At 37.0% G+C, this 16,451-nt stretch overlaps 2 protein-coding genes across 3 annotated transcripts in view; one reads left to right on the top strand and one right to left on the bottom strand.

The window, feature by feature from the left end:
* The window catches only part of LOC115210692 (kinetochore-associated protein 1), a 115,998-nt gene extending 105,199 nt beyond the window's left edge, over positions 1-10,799 (bottom strand). For both annotated transcript variants that reach the window (XR_004998850.1, XM_036502411.1), the window contains exons 1-4: positions 10,690-10,799; positions 5,170-5,305; positions 3,180-3,297; positions 69-184 (exon numbers count right to left, since the gene is read on the bottom strand). Coding sequence is in view for 1 of the 2 variants with exons in the window: in XM_036502411.1 (XP_036358304.1) it covers positions 69-184; positions 3,180-3,297; positions 5,170-5,305; positions 10,690-10,691 (372 nt within the window). In the remaining variant the exon portion in view is untranslated. The remainder of the gene's footprint in view (positions 1-68; positions 185-3,179; positions 3,298-5,169; positions 5,306-10,689) is intronic.
* The window catches only part of LOC115210623 (polyribonucleotide nucleotidyltransferase 1, mitochondrial-like), a 578,459-nt gene continuing 572,786 nt past the window's right edge, over positions 10,779-16,451 (top strand). Inside the window, exons 1-3 of the mRNA XM_029779226.2 lie at positions 10,779-10,981; positions 12,628-12,688; positions 15,191-15,265. Coding sequence (XP_029635086.2) covers positions 10,794-10,981; positions 12,628-12,688; positions 15,191-15,265 — 324 coding nt within the window. The 5' untranslated portion in view covers positions 10,779-10,793. The remainder of the gene's footprint in view (positions 10,982-12,627; positions 12,689-15,190; positions 15,266-16,451) is intronic.

The raw sequence follows: 16,451 nt of genomic DNA on the forward strand, positions 1-16,451 counted from the left end.
TCTTTGCATTAGTGTCAATTAGAGGTGTGGCCTTTTAAAATTATAGATACTGGAAACTGAATGCTTACAAATGTAAAGATGATCTCCGAGCTGTCTGTGTCGACAATGTAGATAATACCTTTTTTGTCCCCAACAATCAGAAAAGAACCATCGGGACAATATCTCAAAGCATCAACGAAGACGTCTGGAAAGAGAAAAAGAGAGAAACAAAATAGTTTGAAATATATAATCAGTATGTTTGTATGATTAAGAAGTTTGCTTCATAATTGTGTGATAATTCTTAAGTTTGTTTAATAGACTATCAATAGAAGAAGCCTGGTATGGATTTTATCTTGTTTACCAGGAATCAAAAGCAGAACAAATTTTAGCATTGCCAGTGCTGGTGGCACGTAAAAAGCACCATTCAAGTGTAACTGATGCCAGTACTGCCTGACTGGCTCTCAAGCCGGTGGCGTGTAAAAAGCACCCACTACACTCGCAGAATGGTTGGCTTTAGGAAGGGCATCCAGCTGCAGAACCATTGCCAGATCGGATTGGAGCCTGGTGCAGCCATCTGGTTTGCCAGCCCTCAGTCAAACCGTCCAACCCATGCCAGCACGGAAAGCAGACATTAATTGATGATGATGATGATGTCATCAGCAAACTTGTGGGCAACATATGGCCCAGTGCTCAACTGGTACTTATTTTATTAACCCTGAGAGGATGAAAAGTAAAGTCAACCTCAGAGGAATTTGAACTCAGAACATAAACGTTTGAAATTTCAGTACAGGACCAGCATTGACCCCAGTGTTCATCTGGTGCCTATTTTATCAAGCCCCCAAAAGGGTGGAAGGCAAAGATGATCTTGGCGAAATTTGAACTCACAGTGTAAAGACAGACGAAACACTGCTAAGCACTGAGTCCTTCATGGTAACAAAGCTGGTAGCTCACTACCTTAATTATAGTATACCGATTTCAAATTTTGGACAAGGCCAGCAATTTTAAGGGAGTGGTCAAGTCGATTACATTGACCTCACTTCATCGACCCCAGAAAGATGAAGGCAAAGTCAACTGGTAGAATTTGAACTCACAATGTAAAGACAGACAAAATGCTTCTAAGCATGTTACCCAGCATGGAAACAATACTTACTTCTTTATTGCCCACAAGGGACTAAACAGAGGGGACCAAGAAGGACAGACAAAGGGATTAAGTTAATTACATCGACCGTGGTGCGCAACTGGTACTTAATTTACTGACTCCAAAAGGATGAAAGGCAAAGTCGACCTCGGCGGAATTTGAACTCAGAACGTAATGGCAGACAAAAATACCACCAAGCATTTTGCCCAGTGCACTAACGATTCTGCCAGCTCTCCACCTTTCTGGCAGATTGCCGTCTTAATCAATAATAGAATCAGATGATCAACACCTATTATGACGGTTTTCACTTTTCTGTAATAGCAGGTCGTGTACTGCTGTTCTCACCCAAAGGAGCCGTTCCCCTTATATTCGTTATTCCTGCTGTTATTAACTCATCAGATACTAAACAGTTTATCTCATCTTTTCCCCACCACTGCACGAATCTCATCACATCACAACTGTACAAATCTCATCTCATCACTGTCCCTGTTCTCACTACAGACAATGACCAGCAAAGCTTCAGACTGAACACTAACAGCATCAGCCCCACCAGCCTGAAAGAGTATAAGGATTGCCTCTTTACCTTTGGAAACATACTGATGATGAGGACAGAGTGACAGTAAAGTTCTGTGTGGTGGAAGTAGGTGATATTTTGAATCAGTAGGTGATATTTTGAAAATAAAGAGATTGTTACTCTCTTTTACTTGTTTCAGTCATTTGACTGCGGCCATGCTGGAGCACCGCCTTTAGTCAAGCAAATCGACACCGGGACTTATTCTTTGTAAGCCCAGTACTTATTCTATTGGTCTCTTTTGCCGAACCGCTAAGTGACGGGGACGTAAACACACCAGCATCGGTTGTCAAGCAATGCTAGGAAGACAAACACAGACACACAAACACATACATACACACATATATATATATACACATATATACGACAGGCTTCTTTCAGTTTCCGTCTACCAAATCCACTCACAAGGCATTGGTCGGCCCGGAGCTATAGCAGAAGACACTTGCCCAAGATGCCACGCAGTGGGACTGAACCTGGAACCATGTGGTTGGTTAGCAAGCTACTTACCACACAGCTACTCCTGCACCTGTTGGGTATAATAATAATTATTCCATCTTCAGGCTCAAGGTCTGAAATTTTGCAGAAGGGGGATAGTCAATAACACTGACTACCGAGCTCCACTAGTATTTATTCCATCAACCATGAAAGGATGTAAGGGCAAAGTGGATCTTGGTGAATTTGAACTCAGAATGTAAAGATGGACGGAATGCTGCCGAGCATTCAATCAGGCGTGCTAATGATTCTGCCAGCTCACTGCCTTAATTAATAGTAAGAAAAAGAAGAACCCTTTCTACAGAAGGCCTGAAATTTAGGCAGGGAGGGGACTAGTCGATCATATCAACCTTGAAAGGATGAAAGGCAAAGTTGACTTTTGTGGGAATTTGAACTCTGAATGTAGCAACAGGTGAATAACCACTAGGCATTTTGTCCAGCGTGCTAATGATTCTGTCAGCTCACCACCTTAATAATAATAATCCTTTCTATTATAGGTATAAGGCCTGATATTTTGAGGTCGGGGACAACACCTCTAACAACTAAGCAACTTGCCTCCACGGTTTTATAGTAATGAGTCAAGTACATCAACATCAAAATAAATATCAAATGGAAATTGTAGTTGTGATACCTGTGCTGGTGGCCTGTAAAAAGCACTATCCAAACGTGGCTGATGCCAGCACTGCCTTGACTGGCTTCTGTGTCGGTGGCACCTAAAAAAGCACCAACCGATCGTGGCCGCTGCCAGCCTCCCCTGGCACGCAAAAAGCACCTACTACACTCACAGAGTGCTTGGCGTCAGGAAGGGCATCCAGCTGTAGAAACACTGCCGGATCAGACTGGAGCCTGGTGTAGCCTCCTGGCTTCCAAGACCCCGGTCGAACTGTCCAACCCATGCTAGCACGGAAAACAGACGTTAAACGATGATGATGATGATGATGATGAACACCATTTTCACCGATGCAGACAGACAGTAATAAAAAGATCAAAGACACTTACCAAACTTCAGAGACGTGGTAAACTGGCAGTCCACAAAGAGAAACAAATTGTTGTTGACAGCAACACAAAATAAATCACCCAACTCTTCAGACACCACGTGAGGATATGATTCACTATCCTGAAGAAGAAGAAAATAGAAAATGCTTGTAAGCTCAGATGTGGCTGTGTGGAAAGAAGCCTGCTTCCCAACTACATGGTTCTGGGTTCAGTCCCACAGTGTAGCACTTTGGGCAAGTGTCTACTATTATACCGTTGGGTAGACCCGTGATGCAACAATTCAGCATAGGGCATCTTGTTTAACTTAAAGGTTATTTTTGGGATGGGGGCAAAAACAGGGGAAAAATTTCAATTATTTATTTAACCTTTTCATTACCAATCCGGCTGAAACTGGCTCTGGCTCTGAGTACAAATGTCTTGTTTTCATAAGATTTGAATTAAAATCTTTCACCAAACCTTAGTCACAATTTATGTTCCTAACACTAGCTTAATGATAATTAAGTTATTTTACTAAATTGTTATATTTAAAATTAATTGTAAGAAACACAGATCATCTCAAAATAAATATGGTAACAAAAGGGTTAAAATATATAATAGAGAAACAATTCTTAACCATTCCGATACCAACCTAGCTGAAACCACCTCTGGCTCTGCAGTACAAATATCTTTCTTTTCTTAAGATTTGAATTAAAATCTTCCACCAAACCTTAGTCACAATTTATGTTCCTAACACTAAGCTGAATGATAACTAAGTTATTTTACTAAATTCTTTGTTATATTTAAAGTAATTGAAAGAAACAGAGAGCATTTCAAAATAAATACAGTAACAAATGGGTTAAGATATATGTAAAGATAAAAAATAGTAAAGCAATAAATACTAAATGGGGGACCAATTTTACTGGTCCACTGTTAGTCTATTGAACCAAAATGTTTAAAAAACAATAAATACTAAACTACTTTGAACCAGTAGTTAGCTAGTTAAATTTTCATGGGAGATTCAAAAGGTGTAGTTATTGTTTCATATGGGCATGTGTATATAAATGTTTTTATGCTGGCGTTTGTTTCAAGCATGGAAGGTGGACACTAAACAATGATGATGTATGCTTTTTGCTTATGTATAGTTAATCTATTCTGTGACTGCTGTGTTTATAGGTTGCCTGTGCATGTGTTTTAGATATCCAGTAATCCCTCGACTTTTTACGTGGCACCGGCATGGGTACTATTATGTGGTACTGGCATGGGTTCTTATTACATGACACCAGCATGGGTGCTGTTCTATGTGGCACTGGTGCTTTTCTACACGATACCAAAACAGGTGGAGGTGAGATGAAAATGAAAGAAATAAAGTGAAGGAGGAAAGGAGAGAAAGACAAAGAGGAAAAAATAATTATATTTTGTAGTTGTGGCCGATACCAGTGCTGCATGACTAGCTCCCGTGCTGGTGGCATGCAATAAGCACCATTCATGCATGGGTTCCCTGTGCTGGTGGCATGTAAAAAGCACCATCTGAACCTTGGTCGATGCGCCCCTCTCCGACTGGCCCCTATGCCGATAGCACGTAAAAAGCGCCATCTGAACGTGGCTGATGCCAGTGCCGCCTGACTGGCTCCTGTGTCAGTGACACGTAAAGAGCACCCACTACACTCTCAGAATGGCCGGCATTAGGAAGGGCATCCAGCTGTAAAAACATTGCCAGATCAAAATGGAGCCTGGTGCAGCCTCCTCGTTTGTCAGACTCTGTCAAACCATCCAACCCATACCAGCATGGAAAACGGACGTTAAATGATAATGATTCTTTTCTACTCTAGGCAGAAGGCCCGAAATTTTGGGAGAGGGAGCCAGTCGATTAGATTTACCCCAGTATGCAACTGGTACTTAATATATCAACCCCGAAAGGATGAAAGTCAAAGTCGACCTTGGCAGAAAAAATAAATACATTATACATAAAAGGGTAGCAAGCTAATAAAGAGAAAAAGAAAAAAAAGGATCTTACCTCATTGCTGCCGGATGATAGTGTCGCAAATGTATTAACTTGGTACAGAGCAGTACCAGTCTCATAACGGGGTCCAAAGTTTATAGTTTCATCTGCACCAAATGCAGAGTGTAACTCATCCCAACTCGACATTTTCCTGGGAAAGCAGATCAAACCAGTGAGTCACTTTTCTGATATTCCTGCCTCTACGCATTCTTTCAGGTGTCTGAAGGAATGTGTATCTGCAGTAAATTCATAATAATTCCAAGTTTACTGTAAGAATGCATTTAATAAATCATCAATTTTGATGGAGTAAATAAACAAACTTAAGAACCTGTATTAAGTACTTGTCTTGTTTACAAATAAACATGCAAAGATGGTTTCCTTTTTATGTTTTTACCCCCCATTTGCCAAGCAAGTATAAAATGGGCTGATTTTATCTGGCACATTAGAAACAAACTGGAAATGTCCAGAAACTGGTCTGAAGAATACTTCTCTTTGGTGAATCATTATGTAACTATACAACTGTTATATATGTATATAATGTGTATGCACCTTCAAATCAAGAGTTAATGATGTAACTGAAAGTGAATTATGAAACAGCTGTAACCAAACAGTTATATCTTATTTGCTTCTCACTTCTGAATTTTAATTGCAGGGTATGCCCTGACACATCTTCACCACCATCCCCCTTCTCTTCCAGATAAGGAAGTGTTTCTTGGATTTTCAGGTGTGTAGCCATGTTAAATTACATCCTAAATTTAATTGATGTGTCCTGACTGCAAGATATCCAGCTAGATTGCTCCATGCGAGTTTGAGCCTTCAAATCAATATTTTCTATTATATTCACACACACATACATTGAGTTTGGGTTAAAGCTCTTCTCTGATGAGCAAGGCAGTGCAATGAATTGAAGATTACCAGATCATACATTTAAAATCTCAAAATAACTATACATGTGAACTCCACTCCTGGACATTGTTTCGTCATAGCTTTCAGAAAAATGGATATTTCTTAAATGAAATTTTCAACTCTGGGATGTGTGGCACCTTGGGCAAGTGTCTTCTATTATGGCCTCAGTCTGACCAAAGCCTTGTGAATGGATTTGGCAGGCAGAAACTGAAAGAAGACTGTCACATGTGTGTCTCTCCAACTCCCATCACTACTTGACAACTGGTGTTGATGTGTTTACGTCAGAGTAAATTAGCGGTTGGGCAAAAGAGACTGACAGAGTAAGTACTAGGCAGATTCGCTTGGTGGTGCTCCAGCATGTCTGCAGTGTAATGCCTGAAACACATTTCAGGTGGTATAGATTACAATTATATTGGAATTTGATGTGAGAAAAATAAATAGTAGGGGGTGGGGGTCGGAGAATTCACACACCTCATCAGAATGTATGAGGAAACAAAGTCGAGATGTAGAAATTATCCAACTCCATCCCCAATTGCGTTTTTTCTTACATGAAATTCCCACACCTATTTAAAAAAAAAATTCATTAAAAACTATCTATTTTTCAGAAAGTTATGAGGAAAGAAAGTCAGTGGCGGGGCACATATCTTTAGCTATGCTCTTTTTTTTTAAACAATCGGAAGAGGTTTAGAAATTTGGCTGCTACTTCTATTAAGCCAAGTAACTACATAAAGGTTTCCCTTAGTCTCACATCATACAAAGCGGAATTCTGCTTCTAGCACGCCATTATAACCCCTCATAACTTCTTTATTGTTTGGAATTTTAAGAAAGTTTCTGCGAATTTGCATTCTTCTACACACGGGAATTCACACACGATTATGTAAAAAAGTTTTTAAATTTTTCTAAAGAAAAAAAAAAAACAAAACTTTTTTCGAATAAAAAAATGTTATTTTTTTTTTCGAATATCACAGTTTAATCTGGCTCAAATCCCAGCTATAACCATGAAATGTATTTATGGAGAGAAAGATAGTGAAAAACATCTATACGTCAGACCGACAAACAAACGAGGAGGATACGAGGTGGTCGTGAAATTTGCTAAAAATAACAGCTAAATAAGCCTTAACTAACGCACCAAAAATTTAATATGCGAGTGCATAAAGGCACATTTTCCACAACAAATTCGGTTATAAACCTAATCTACATCTATAATACATTCCTGGAAAATTTCATTAAAAAATATCCATTTTTTGGAAAGCTATGACAAAAAGTCCGAGTGGGGGTACATAACTGTAATTATGCCAAAAACTCGATCGAAGCAGGCTTCACAGCTGACTTGTTAGCTTTTTGTTTTCTCAAGCTTTAAATTATTTATCCAAGTTTATGCCAATGGTTCACTTTAGTTGTTTCCCTTTATTCATTTTGTTTTTAATCATAATGACCCGTCTTTTCGAATTCTGAGAAGATGCCGAAAAGCGATATTTACACGGAATGGCAACTGTTGCTTTCACCTCACTTTTCGTAATAGTTTAAAAATATATAAATGTGTGTATATATATATTATAAACGGGTACTACTAGCGAACAGTGCCCCCCCCCACCGGTGCGCGCTAGCTAGACGTAAGTAGTCGATCCTAAATAATTTTTTAAAACTAAGTAAATAAATTATTTTTATAAACAAACTAAGGTTAGGGTTTAAAAAATTATTTAGGATCGACTACTTACGTCTAGCTAGCGCGAATTCGCGAGTGCGCGCACCGGGACCACTGTTCCCCAGTAGTACCCTGTAAACGTTTATAGCTGAAGATTCTAGAGTATTAAATGCTTCCTGTAGTCAGGAAAACGATGTGTGCTACTTGTAGGTACTTTCTTTGAGACACCCCGCCACCCGGGGAGGTGGGCGGGTGGAAAAAAAAAACAAAACAAAAAGTGATGGAAGTGGTTTAAAATATAAGAGAAAAATAAATATATTTGAACTGATTAAAACTACCTTTTTCATAACAGTTGTTGATCGGAAAGAAAGAGACCATTTAAAAATGAAAACTCGACTGGGATTTAATCACAATGTTTAGATTTGACAGTTCAAAATTTGGCGCTCACCATTACAAATTAAACGTTTCTAATGTAGACGACAGAGCGACAATGAATGAGTCTGGTATTTAATAACCAGGTTTTATTTAAAAGTGTCATCTTTATTCGATGGCCACACTTAGTATAGTTACTCAATCAAAACACCCATTTTTAGGTGTAAATGTAACAATAATTGCATAAGCGCTCGCCTATTTTCATTTAACCTATTTATTATTAGTCTGCTGTTTATTATTTTTATACTTGTTACCCAGCGGAGATGACCTGTTGCCCAAAACCGAAGATTTAGAATAGCAACAATAATCATAATCCTATATATAGTTATAATAAAATTAAAGGAAGGAATTCTAAGGGAATAAAATATGATTATTTTTCGGGAATAGCTGCCTCACTTAAATTCGGATTTCTTTGTTTTGGCCGGGATTTTTCAAATTTTTGCATCAGACACTTCAAAACAATGGGTCTCAAGTTGTTTCTATAAAAAAATCTTTTTTAATCGATGATTTTAAACGACTGCCCCTCCTCCACTCTCAAACTTGTTCTTTCCCCCCTCTCGGTTTTGGATTTATAGTTTTCATGTGGTTTTGTATTATATATGAATCATATACATACGTGCTGTATTCCAATAAAAGTTTCTAAAAAGAAAACACAACGCTTCGCTGTAGGGTGCTTGCGATAGAAACTTAGGAAAGAATTTTGGTCAAACTAAGGGTCTGACTCGGTTATAAAAACTTGTTTTGGCACTTGGGTTTGGTTAATAATATGTAAAAAAAATTTAATGAAACAACACACTTTATAATGTAAATAAACATACATGTAATTGGTCCCAACAAAATTAAGCTAACATGCGAAATATCTAACTACGTTTAACGTAAATAAAATTTCTTTTGCGATATTTCTAATTCATATTTTTAAAAAAATGATTCTTTATTACACTTAAGGTAGAAGAAAAATTGAAATACTTCTAAAAGTAAAGTTAACAACTTTCGAGTCTTGTCAAAACAGAAAATCATATACAGGGTGGCCCAAAAGTAGGTTTACGGTTATCAACATTCTTCAAACCTCTCTTCAGAACACTCTGGCACAAATTCCCATCTCCATCAGTTTTAGTGAATGCGTCAGAAATGTAATTTTTAAATTCATTTACTGTTCTGGGAATTTTCGCATAAACCTTGTTCTTTACAACACCCAAAAAAAGAAATCCATTAGTGTCAGGCCAAGTGAACACTGTGGCCATTCCATGCTGCCCAGTCTGCCAAACCAACGCTGTGGAATGGATTGGTTTGTCAACGCATAATGTGGAGGTGTTCCATCTTACTGAATAATGGTTCCATTTTTTTTATATATATAATTAAGATCTAAACTGTTAATATATGAATACAAAAGAGATAGTTGAATAACTGTAAACCTACTTTTGGGCCACCCTGTATACTCAATGATTTATTGATTAAATATATATATATATATTAGTACGTTTATATATAGTGCGTGTGTTTTTATTGGCTAAACTGGCAAAATGACCATTCCGAACTATAACAATGTTATATATATATATAGGGATAGTATTATTAAAATACCACCACGAGTGGTAAACGAATTATCAGCCGTACAGGCAAATTAATAAAATACATACATACAATATTAGATATGTACATATATACACAAGGGTACTACACGAGTACCTGTATCGCTAAAGATAGAAGTCAAAAAAATACTTCTGTACCACCGAATAGTCACAAATCCATTACAGACATGATAGGAAATATATATATACGAACACACAATTAGGTTTATAGAATTCTATATACACTATTACAATGAAAAAAATCCATTCTTGAAGGAAGAAAATATAGTGCTTATTTATTTATTCCCATTGTTTAGAATTAATCACGAATTATCTTGTAGGTCCCATATTTCAATTATATGATTGTTTATCTTCAGACTGACATTATAGAGTTGGTGGTGAGAGGCTAAGACTGGGTGGTTTTAACATAAAACAGAATATTTGGGGGTGGATATAACCGGTTTAAATGCTAGAAGATTATATACCCATTAATTGAACATGTAATATTGCATTAAATAATAAAAAGAGTTCGGAAAAAGATAATTCATTCGCGAAAGGAGAAAATACAACTAGAAACATTTGTCAAATGTAAAGCTTATGTATTCACACCATGTAAAATTAATCTTGCATCATTTCATGACTTTGAGATTTCAATGATGTGATTGTATATTTTTAAAATGACACAATAAGGTAGCTATGAATGACAATATCTGACTAGTTGGAACATAAAATAGGGAGAATAGTTTGGCCGGTTTAAACACTAAAGGGTAAAATTAAAGAAGAAAATACCATTTGCTAACTTTGTTAAGTTGTGAGTGAAAATCTATGGTTGTACATGGTGAAGAAAAATGAATGAATAGTTATTCGTTTTGAAGCCAAAAGTGCGGAAAATTAAATAAATATTTGCTATTAACATTAATGTAGTACATAAGTTTATAATAGGCTTCAATAAAATAATATATAAGGTGAAAAACATGAACTCACATCGATTGACATCAATTGTTGATCTTCAAGAATCCCGCCACATTCAAGTCGCGGCAAAGTCTCGTCACTATAAACGAGAATCTAACGAGAATTTGCAGACTACGATGGCCGTCTCCGTGAGGCAAGCACGTGTTGCCTTCGCTCGTTTCTATAAACACAGGCGAGCCGAGGTCAGCGGTTCCTTCTTAATCAAATCATTTCCTCACCACTGTCGATGCTCTTCGAATAGTTCGACGACTGCTTGGCAAAAGCGTAGTAAGCATGGAGAAATAGATGTGGACATCGGGATGAGGTGTGTTTATATCTATATATCTGTCTGTCCTTCCTTATTTTCTCGTTCTCCACAATATATGTCTATAATAATAATAATTAATTTATTTATTGGCCACAAGGGCTAAACAAAAATCAAATTAAAACCTGTAGGGACAAAACACAGGATGAAAGTTACAAAGGGTTTTGTCCGTTTCAAAAAAATCCGTGTAAAAAATTCAGAGATAACGAAAATATTTAATATTAATAATAATAATAATTTCTCCCTGGTTGTATCAAACCCTTAAACCAAATGAATCTCCGATACCGTTTCCATTACCTGTCTATATTATTTCTTGGAGCGGCATGCGTGTCACAACGTCCGTCCATGTCTCGTAGAAGGAATCTTGTTTGTTGTCATTGCTATGTTCAATGACATTGCCACCGGCTTTTTTTTTTCCTTTACGAAAATAAAATCTATCGTTTTAAACTTTTCAATTAAATGTTGTGCTGCGAAATATGTTAATTGAATATCATTTAAAGGGGCTTTTTTAAAACTTGGCTTTCAATTAAGTTTTTATTCTTTAATTTGAAATAGTTCTTTATGTTTTAGAACTTTTAAGTAGGTTTTCGCTTCTAAAAAATTCGTTGGCGGAATTGCAGATTAATGCCTCATACCTCATAATAGCTCTTTATGTTTTATAACTTTTAAGTAGGTTTTCGCTTCTAAAAGATTCGTTGGCGGTATTGCAGATTAATGCCTCATACCTTATAATAGCTCTTTATGTTTTAGAACTTAAGTGGGTTTTTGCTTCTAAAAAATTCGTTGGCAGAATTGCAGATTAATGCCTCATACCTCTTGGGAAAGGATACCTTTACGGAAAGAAAGTAGGGTACAAAAATGTGTGTGTGTGTGGAAATATTTAATATAAACCTAAACATCTTGTTGCACATATTGAACTTGTTGCGATGTTACCTGTGACAGGTAGTTGTCATAGTACCTTTGAGCGAAAAACGGTTACTTGCATTTAAATCAACATTGTTGTACTTCACTATCATCTGCCGTGTTTTCAGGGTTCGAATGTGACGGGCAGCCTTTGACGACTTCTCTATCCTATAGGGTTTTTAATCCAATATTTACACGCTTTTATTTATAGCATAATCTACTTCGAGTTCGACTGTTAAAAACGAATTCTTTAACATCATCATTGTATTTTTAATCAAGACTTTTTATTATCACTTATTATTCTGATGGAACTCAGTATATTCGACTATTTTACTTTTCTTATTCTTTCCTATTTCTTGATTACAATCCTTCAGAACTTAATTTAATTAGATACAATAGCATGTGTAGTACAGACATAAAAGTCTTTAAAACATTTTTGTTCAGAGACTCACATGTTCTACCCAGAGCAACACATTTTCTTTAGATATGAGAATTTGTTAATTTGCCTTCCTGCCATATTCTTGCCTATGATACCATGTTACTCAAATGATTTTAATTGTGTAGTATAATTAAATTCATAAGTAGTATCCCAGACATTTCAGTTAATTGATTGCAAACTAGTGTTTAGTTTTCTCTTGACATCTATTTTTTGTACATGTGTAAATGAAATTTATTGGAAGAAAATAAAATTGCAAAAGAATATAGTTTTTTGTTACTTAGATTTATTTTCTAATTTGTTTTAGGAAATTAAAAATAACTACGGGTAAATATGCCAGATTTGCGGATGGTGCTGCAGTGGTTGAGGTATGTATTGGTTTCAAATTTTGGCACAAGGCCAGCAATTTCAAGGGAAGGGATAAGTCAATTACATCAACCCCAATATTCAACTGGTATTTATTTTATTGATCCTGAAATAATGAAAAGCAAAGTCAATGTCAGTGGAATTTGAACTCGGAATATAAAGACGGATGAAATGCCACCAAAGCATCTTGTCCAGTATGCTAACAAGCTGCCTTGTTGAAGTATGTGTTAATTAACTCAGGCCTGGTCAACTTCAATTACACTGCAGACCACTTTAATCACAGAAAAATTTTTGAGAGCCACTTGTATACTTTATGCACTAATAGTCAAATAATCAAATTATAGAATCAATAATTTTTCATACTTTTCGTTTGTTTAAAATTATAAAATTCTAGGCTATTGCTTTATTGCCACTTATAAATTTTAGATTTATTTTCATACAAATGTTTTACACAAACAATTTTATTTTGAAGTTAAACACAATGAAGAGGTCACCTATTTCAAGAAAGTATCAAGTGGGCCCGTGGGCCTCAGGTTGGCCAGCCCTGAATTAACTCATACTTCCAAATAAATAAGACTTTTCATAGTTGAAGCTAAATATCAACTGCAGTGACTATAGAAAGATTTGGAAGTGCTATGGACACTGCCCTACTTTCTTAGCTAAAATAAAATTCTTTCTACTATAGGTACAAAGGCTGAAATTGTAGGGGAGGGGGCCAAGCAATTACATTGACATCAGTATGTATTTTATCAACCCTGAAAGGATAAAAGGCAAAGCTGACCTCAACAGGATTTGAGCACAGAACATATAGCAGGAAGAGATGCTGTGGGGCATTTTATTGCTTTTATCTAATGTGCTAACAATTTTGGTAGTGAAAAACATACTTTTGATCAAATTCTTAGCAGTTCTATACCAATTGCTCATAACAAGTGACAAAAATAATTCTTCTAAGTTCCCTTCTTATCCCATAATGCATTAAAATTTGCATCCTCTGGCTACGCATTTCGCCCGGCGTGCTAACGTTTCTGCCAGCTCGCCGCTTTCATTTCGCTGTCATTTCTTGCAGACCCTTTGTAGTATTTTACGGTTGCTTAACGAAATACGGTGTCCCTACATGTTATTAATTTTTCCTTTCCGTTTCCAAAACGATAGTAGGATAAGATTTGACTGTCATTTCTTGCAGACCGAGGAACTACGTAGGAAAGGGTACTTTCTCCTTGATGCATAAATACCAACAGTATATATATATATTGAGGTTGAATCAATCAATTTAACGTCGCTTTAATGAAAGAATCATATGAAATGGGGAGGATGAAAACCGTTGTTTTCAAGTCAGAAAAATGTTTTGTGAGTTCAAATCCTAGTGAGTTGTGTATATAACTAACAAAATTCTCGGGCAAGAAAACCAACAAACAAACATAAATTACCAGTTATGTACTGGGGTCGATTTGTATTTACGTAAGAAACCTTTACGAAATGGATTGTACATGCTTGTTACTAAGTGTTTGCCGGAGTTACTTCCCTTTGCATAATCTCGCTATGGTGGCTTATTCTTGTATGATATATCTTAAATATAAGCTATATTGTTTTAAGAATTATGAAGAGATTAAAAATAAAGGTGCCAGCCTCATGCTTTATGTATTAAATTTAATCCATCGCCCAGTTTAACATTAGTATTAGGCCTCTGGTTGTTTGACTTCAGCAGTGGTCACTCTGTTGGGAGATTTCTTACCTGGTGTCCAGTTTAAGGATTCCTTCCTTCCTACTTCCTGTTCCTCTCGGAGTCCCTGTAAAGGGTCATGGGTATTATTATCTTGCCTTTGATTAACCATTTCGTTACCGTATTTATATTGAGATGCTCTTTGTTTCTTTCAATTCATTTTGAATTTAACAAAGAATTTAGTAAAATAATTTAGTTATCCTTAAGCTGGTGTTAGGAACAGAAATTGTGACTAAGGTTTGGTGGACGATTTTAATTCAAACCTTATGAAAATAAGACATTTATACTACAGAGCCAGAGTTGGTTTCAGCCAGGCTGGTATTGAAAGGGTTAAGCTTTAAAAAAATGAGACAGCATTTTCCTTTTGGTGGTTTTATGCCCTTTTGTTAGTAATAAGCACGTCATTCTTGTCTTGTGTATATGACATGTTTGCATGTATTTTCCATACAGTTAAAGGACAGGCTAATGTAAGTTATTAGGACAAATATTATAGGAACATGCGTGTATTTGCAGTGAAGAAACTTGCTTCACAACCGTGAGGTCTTGGGTTCAGTTCCATTGCATGGTACCTTGGGCAAGTGTCTTCTAGTATAATCCCAGGCCCACCAAAGCCTTGTGAGTGGATTTGGTTGACAGAAACCGAAAGAAGTCTAAGGCGGCGAGCTGGCAGAAACGTTGCCAGGTGAAATGCTTAGCGGTATTTTGTCTGAGACATTCTATTAAACTGTAAAAAGTTCTCAATTTGTAGTGAAATATTTCAACCAAATTTCAAATTTTATTTCAGTTTGGTGGCACAGCAGTATTAGTAACGGCGGTGTGCTCAGAAAAGCTCTCTTCTTCTGGATTTATGCCACTAACAGTAAGTATATATATCATCACGAAGGCCTACACCTTTGATGCTTATTTATTTTTTTTTTAAGGCTGTTTCCTCAACTTGGTTGAGATGTTGATGTTACATTTCAATTGGTATTCTTTTCAGCTATACTCTTTTTTTTACTCTTTTACTTGTTTCAGTCATTTGACTGTGGCCATGATGGAGCACCGCCTTTAGTCGAGCAAATCGACCCCAGGACTTATTCTTTGTAAGCCTAGTACTTATTCTATAGGTCTCTTTTGCTGAACTGCTAAGTTACGGCGACGTAAACACACCACCATCGGTTGTCAAGTAATGTTGGGGAGGCAAACACAGACACACAAACATACACACACACACATACATATACATATAGACATAGACGATGGGCTCTTTCAGTTTCTGTCTACCAAATCCACTCACAAGGTTTTGGTCGGCCCGAGGCTATAGTAGAAGACACTTGCCCAAGGTGCCATGCAGTGGGAATGAACTCGGAACCATGTGATTCGTAAGCAACCTACTTACCACACGGCCACAAGTTGGGCTTGGGTTTGAACCTGCAACCATTATTGTTACTGAGACTGATGCTTTAACTGCTTACCTATTGTGCCTGTGGATATTAGAGCTGTTGTTTTTAAGGCGCTTAGATTTCATTTGCTTCCTGAGACAAGGAATTACTATTATTATACAATGGTAAAAGGCAGCAAATTGGTAGAATTGTTACCATGCCAGACAAAATGCTTAATGGCATTTCTTTTGACTCTTTACATTCTGAGTTCAAATTCTGTCGAGATCAAACTTTGCCCTTCGTCCTTTCAGAGTTGCTTAACTAAGTACTGGAGGTAAGGTCATTGATTTTCCGCACCTCTAAATCTCTGTTAGCCTTGTGCCAAAATTTAAGCACCATTCGAGCATGATTGATGCCAGTGCAGCCTGACTGGCCCCCATGCCAGTGGTACGTAAAAAGCACCCACTACACTCTTGAAGTGGTTGGCATTAGGAAGGGCATCCAGCTGTAGAAGCCTTGCCAAATAGGATTGGAACATGGTGCAGCCTGCTGGCTTGTCAGTCCTCAATCAAACTGTCCAACCCATGCCAGCTTGGAAAGTGGACGTTAAACGATGATGATGATCAGGCAGTAGAATGGCAAGTCTTTAGAAAGTCAGATAAAATGCCTTGCTCTATATTAGGG

This window comes from Octopus sinensis, linkage group LG4 (genome assembly GCF_006345805.1).
Source record: "Octopus sinensis linkage group LG4, ASM634580v1, whole genome shotgun sequence".
NCBI classification, from domain to species: Eukaryota; Metazoa; Mollusca; class Cephalopoda; order Octopoda; family Octopodidae; genus Octopus; species Octopus sinensis.